General features: G+C 50.9%; 1 protein-coding gene across 1 annotated transcript; it reads left to right on the top strand.

Annotated features, from left to right (window-relative positions):
• The first annotated feature begins 5,166 nt into the window (after positions 1-5,166).
• On the top strand, positions 5,167-5,854 carry LOC136490276 (dirigent protein 1-like). The gene has a single exon (XM_066486756.1). The coding sequence runs from the start codon at positions 5,225-5,227 to the stop codon at positions 5,714-5,716; it is 492 nt and encodes a 163-aa protein (XP_066342853.1). The 5' UTR covers positions 5,167-5,224; the 3' UTR covers positions 5,717-5,854.
• The last annotated feature ends 854 nt before the right edge of the window (positions 5,855-6,708 follow it).

The following is a 6,708-nucleotide window of genomic DNA, read 5'->3' as shown; positions in this document are numbered from 1 at the left end:
GCTTTCTCCGTCGACCGGCCTCCATACGGTGAGCCTTCTTGAGGCTTCCTTGGTGATGAAGGTGCCCGACTTGTTGGGGGGGGGGGCTAATGAGTGGGCCTGGGAGCCCACACGCCCCTAGAACCAGTGGAGGGATTTGTCCGATTGTGTCACACTGTCTTACGTGATTTTGTTGGAGGAACAGGCGACAACACCACGTGCTCATTGGTTAGGGCGGCGCCGGCGAGCCCCCAAGCCTTGGACGCTCAGCGGGCTGGTTGATCAGGGTGCCGGTTGCTGGTTTGATTGCTAGCTCGGGCGGTGGCCAGGCTGTGGCCAAGCTCAGGCCTCCATCCATCGAGAGGCAGTGAGCTTTGGGCAGAGGTAGTGAGCAAGCTAGGGCTTCACCCAGACTTCGACCGGAGGGTACGCACGAGAGCGTAGCCTATGGGTATAGCCCCTGAGTGATCTGAGGTGGGTCGGTCAAGGGGTCTCTCAGTCGAGAGCCTAACTCTTGGGGACATAACATACCTCTATGTTTGACTCTCGTCACCTGGTGATGTGGGCACCCCCAAGCCCCTGGTACCGAGGATGATGGCAGCGGTGGTGGTGATGGCAGCACTGAGGACAGGTGCTCATGATCTCTCTCCTCTCCTAGATCTGCAAAGATTTTGCTCGCCTCTCTTTGACCTACAATAATTTGTTGGGACTCTATTGCAACTAGATCGGATTTGGGTGTGGGCTCGATGGGTAGCGTAGGAGCTGCCAGCGTCCCCACTGACAAATCTGGCGAGGGTGGTGGCGGTGGCGACGACATCATCAAGCCATGGCTGCTACCCTAGGGGCATGGCATCTATTTTTTCAGTTATCGCCGCCATTTATACAGCCAATCAACAGTGCTTATAATTTCTGCCGTTGGTTCGAACAAATAGTGATAATAGAGAACACGGCCACTTTCACCACCGAAGACAAAAAACGGCAATGAAGAAATATCTGCAAGGATTTTTTTTAATTTTAACACTTTTTGTAAAGTAATTTTAAATCTAACATTGTTTTTTTTCAAAACTAACACTTTTGGTCGCGTCTATTGCCATGGCGCGGCGAAATGCCTGTGCCGCGCCATGCATGGTGGCGCGGTGGGTGGCTGATGTGGCGACAACCGGAAATGCTGACCGGTGACATGGCGGGGCTTGCTGCGCCACCGATCTTGGCGCGGCTATGCCGCGCCCTAATCGGTGCCGCGGCAGAGCCGAATAAAAGGCCCGCGGCCAGTGCTGCTTGCCCGAGCAGCAAGCTCGCCTGGCCGCGCCCACCCACGCCTAGCCGCAGCGCCCTGCCTGCCCATGACCGCCCGCGCCTAGCCACCGTGCCCGCTGCCGCGCCAGCAAGCCCGCCTACCCGCGGCTGCCCGCGCCTGGCCGCCGCACCCGCCGCTGCGCCCACGCCGGTCACCGACAGGGCCTGCTCACTGCCGAGCATGTCGGCCACCGCGCCACGAACGCCGAATCGTATTCGAAATAATTCCACTCGAAACGTAAGCGGGCGATGGCATAGTAGAACCTGGGCTATGGCGCGGCAGAACCAGTGCCGAATCGTATTCGAAATAATTTCACTCGATTATATTCGTTTTAGAAATTCTCAACGCATGATACAAACGGATGGGATCACTTAAGATCGACCATGGGTAATCCGAGTACATGATACACGGGTACAATACATCAATAGTTCAAATGAAAAATAAGACAACACAATAAAATTTCTAGTACATAGCTACATTGATCATTAATAAAGCATGGAACAAACAGACGGCGCAATCAAAAACCCTCAGTCACAAACATACTGAATAAGCAACTCGTCGTCCGAGTATCAATCCTCAACCACAACCCTATTGCTGTGGCTAGACTCACCTGCATTGTCCTGATCTGCCTTTCACCTATAGTAAGCGGCCTCCGCTTCATCTACGGCCGGAGACAAGAACACGTTCTCTTACTCCACCTGTAAGCCCGCCTCTGCTAGAGCGATGAGCTCGCTCAGTCTGTCAGTGTCGTCCTCAACCTCCTTCGCCTATAGGCCTGCCTCTGCTAGAGCGATGAGCTCACTCAGTCTACCAGTGTCGTCCTCAGCCTCCTCCGCCTGTAAGCCCGCCTCTGCAAGAGCGATGAGCTCGCTGAGTCTGGCAGTGTTGTCCTCATCCTCGTCCCCCTCATCAGATAACACAATCGATGATTCAACAGTACGATCAGCTCGCTTTCTGTGCTCATCTAACTTCTTTTCCTTGTACCTTGCATGAGCTACCTCTGCAGCATGTTCCTCGCTGCATCCAATTCATTCATGTATAAAATGCAATTAGTTAGCAACGCAATTATATTACATTTAAAATCAGGCAATGAAAAAAAGGTTTTCAAGCACTCACTAGCATATAATGCAACAACATGCTCGTTCAAGACTTACATCTGTACTCTTGTCTCCTCCCTTGCCTCCTTCCTTGCCCTCTTCTCCTCTAACGTCATCCGTCTCTCCAATCCTCATTTGTAAGCCCAACATCGATCAGGGTTATAAATACCGTGTTGTCTAACAAACTCACGCATCTTATCTTTGTGATGTTTAATGAATAGGTTGACGTAGTCAGGTCTGTATTCTCTCTTTCGTGCAATTACTTGCTTCCCCTTCAGTTCATCCGATAACTTAGCTTGACCGAGAAGGGCCCTATTTGGATGCTTTGAAATTTTATGCACCTGTAAATGCAATAAATCTGTAATTTTTTTGTGCACAAAAAAACCCTTGAAATGCAAATGATTTTTACAATCTTGAAAAATATTGTTTAGGTAAAGAATGATCAGCGAAGCATGACATAACGGTTGGTGAATTGAGAAATATTGGACTATGAAGCTACCGGAATGAGCGGGAGATCAGCAAAAGTCGAGCCTGCATGCACACACAAATCAACAAGCAATAGAACACGAGATCGTGGATTCAGACTTCGTAACAAACTGATGGTCGCTGCTGACCTCGTCGGCCGAGCAACTGCAGGAGTGCAGGCTCTGCTGCAGCGTCGGGCACACCACAGCCCACTCACCGCCGCCCTCAGAACTCCTCCGCCCGCTGCTGCCTTCGTGAACTCAACCACAACGCCGACTTCCAGTTAGACATCTTCCGCATCGGTCGCCGCATCTACTACTTCTTGTCCTCGTCGGCGCAACTGCGGGTGCCGTCGTCATGGAATTTATCTCCACTGCCACGGATTGGCTAGCCATCACCGTGGATTTGTTTGTCGTCTTCATGGATTTGCTCTGGTAGCCATAGATGGAATCCCCCTCCGTCCTCACCAGGTCCGGCTACGACTCGAGCGAGCGGACTCCTTGATATCGTTTTCTTTTCCGGTCCTTGAGAGGTGATTATTTTTTTCTGTTTGTTTTGGCCCAAAATTGGGGTAATAATAGTGGCCTAACCAGTCATCCCAGCAGCAAGTTTCACCTTGGGTAGGAAAAATATACGTGCTTGTAATTTACGGAAGTTTTTTGAGATGATTATTGGCCTTCCAAACAAACCCTTAGTATCAACGAGCATCTCCAGCAGTAGCCCTAAATTAGGGCCCTCATTTTAGATTTGGGTGTCCACCCCCACATTTGTTGGTCAAATTTTTATTTCAACTCCAGCAGTAGCACCCAAACACAGGACCCCAAATTCCTTCCCACAGCCACGCTGTCGTGTGGGACCTGTCGACTCTCCCTCCCTCTTCTCCTTTTCTTCGCATGCATTCGGCTCCACTGCGAGTGGGAGATTAGGAGGAGAGAGAGGGAGCGCACCGCTGGAGCAGAGAGGGAACCGGAGGCAAGAGAGGGAGGAGCTCGCTCATCCCAGCGACGGGTCGGGGGAGGAGCCTCAGCGTCCAGACGTATGACCGAACCAGCTATGCAGCGGCGGCGGGGATGGTCGACCGCGCCCATGGCCGGAGCCGCTCCCGTGCGGTGGAGCAGCACGCCCTCAGATTTGGCCGCGTGGGGGAGGTGAGACGGAGCTACGCCGACGCCTGCCGAAGCCAGGAGGGGAGGGGCGTACTCGCCGGAGGCAAGAGGGGAGGGAGGCGCGCTCATCGGAGGAACGAGGGGAGGGAGGCGCGCTAGCTGGAGCCTAGAGGGGAGGGGGCGCACTCGCCGGAGCACAGAGGAAAGGGGGCGCTATGGAGGCATGGGGAGGAAACGGTGGGATGGGGCACGAAGGATGAACCCCATTCTCCCACATGAATGGGGTCTGGACGGTGGATTTGGGTGCCCACAAATTTAGGAGCTCTAGTAGGGGCCCTATTAGATCTACGTTTTTTTGCCATGGCATCCATATTTAGCTATGGAGAGTTATTCTAACATATGACCCCACCCAGCCTAGCGCGCGTTCCCCCTTTGGAACCGGTCACCGGATTCTCCAGGCCATGTCACCGGTCACCGGATTCTACAGATGCTTTTCCTAGCTAATTGCCGGGTAACCACTTTACATACATTATTATATAAACCTTCTCGATAGTTGCAGCCAGCGTGGCAACATACAAATCGTTCTGCATCACTCAGCAGATACCATCTGCAGTACTGTGCACCGACACTTCGAGACCGGACATATATACACAATCAATGGTACACGACAGATCGATTCAATATATACACAATCAATGGTACACGACAGATCCATTCCGTCGAACGAAGACGACATATCAACTGTTGGTCTCTCTACACACGGCATAGGCCCATCCTTATCCTGTTGCCGTGACGGGTGGCCTGTCCGTAAACAGTGTCACTCACAGCGATGCATAGAAATAGCATGGACTACACCGTTATAGATTGACAACGACGACGCAACGACGACTCTAGGAGGGAGACTGAGAATCATATCCAGAAAAAATGAATGTGAAATTTTTTCAGTAATCGAACTAACTGTAATGCTATTGCATATGGATCGATGTAGATGTGCGGTGCCGAGACCGACATCGTGTTGTGCATTCGTGTGAAGGAAAGAGACATATATGCCTTATATATAAACAGACAAAAATATGAATGAAATAAATGCTTTGCCCAAATGAGACAAATCTAAATTCACTCGATATATATTTTTTTTGACGCTCCACCTACCGTCCCACAGCCCCCAGCTACGTACCCGGCCTCTATATAAACATGCACGCGGCACTAGTAACTAGAACATCAGTGCACACACAAGCCTTAGCTTCTTGAGAAGATCTCTCTCCTTCTCTGTTTCCATCATGGCTTCCTGCAAGCTCTCCTCCGTGTTGCTTGCTGTCCTGGCGCTCATCGCTGGCGGCGCGGTGCCGGTGCCAGTAGTGGACGCTGAGCACCTGCACTTCTACATGCACGACGTGACGGGTGGCCCCTCCCCGACGGCGGTGCGGGTGGTGAACGCCCCGCGTGGCTACTTCGGCAACATGTTCGTCATCGACGACGTGCTGACAGAGGGCACCTCGTCGTCGTCAACCAGGGTGGGGCGTGCGCAGGGATACTACATGTGTGCATCGGTGGCCAACCTGGAGCTGCTGGTCACCATGAACGTGGTGCTCTCGGTGGGCCCGTATGCCGGTAGCTCTATCACGGTGGTGGGCCGCGACGACATCAACGCGCCGGTGCGGGAGCTCTCGGTGGTCGGAGGCACCGGGCAGTTCAGGATGGCGCGTGGCTACGTGCTCTGGAAGACGGTCACACCCGAGATTATCGACCTCGAAATTTTCGTCAACCCATGAGCCAGCCGCCGGTTGCTTGTGCACACAAGAATAATATACCTGTCGGATTCGGACTGCATGCATGCATATCCGTTCAGTATATATATATATATCAGTCCGGTCGGCGATAATAAAGCTTCTACCTCCATGGGTTGTATTTGTATCCTCGTCGTATTACTGCATGTTATGTTATGTTATGTTATGTTATGGCACACGTCTCTTCAGTTACAGTCATATATTTTAATTAACTAGATATATGCCGGGCGTTACACTGGAGTTATAAATTTTTAAATTGAATCTTAGTAATTTCACGCGGACGTGTGAGCTCCGAGGACTTCGTAACTGATATGGACCACACATGGATCTAGTATTCCTATTATAACTGGGTAGGACGCGGACGTGTGAGCTCCGAGTTCAGTATGATACGTATCGACACGGACGGGTGAGGGGGATTCGAGGTTTGGTATCACCTGGTAGATACTTTAGAGTCTTTTTAGGTGTAGAAGAGAAGAGATAAGAGAGTACTTCCACGGTACTCCATTGTAATTGCATCACTCGCATGATTTGAGGTGTTTTTACAGCACAAGTAATTGTTACAGGGGATAAACTCCAGTAATACAAGACGGCAAACTGTGTAACTGTTGGCCAGTGGAAAAGTATCGTGTAGACCATACACTAATAAATAATGTACAGGTGATAAACTCCAGCATTATTTCAATATTATCCAAAACCTCGGTTTAGACGAAATACAGTGGGACAAGTATTTTCATACGCAACAATAATTTCACAGGAATGACACACTTCAACTCCTCCAATAAAGGAAAAAAGATCAACCCCGGCTTCCAAATAGTATCTCTACATTTGATTTGTGATACTTCCAATATGTTTGGCAGAGTTTTCATATACGTATGTATATTCTCACAGGGCCCCGGAACTTCTCTCCGTGGCCTGGGGCCGGAAGGAAAATAGTGGTCCCCTGTATAGCCCCTAGCATGTTTTTTATTTGCAATGCT

The sequence above is a fragment of the Miscanthus floridulus genome, chromosome 1 (genome assembly GCF_019320115.1).
Source record: "Miscanthus floridulus cultivar M001 chromosome 1, ASM1932011v1, whole genome shotgun sequence".
Taxonomy (NCBI): Eukaryota; Viridiplantae; Streptophyta; class Magnoliopsida; order Poales; family Poaceae; genus Miscanthus; species Miscanthus floridulus.
This window is presented reverse-complemented; position numbering and strand designations above follow the sequence as displayed.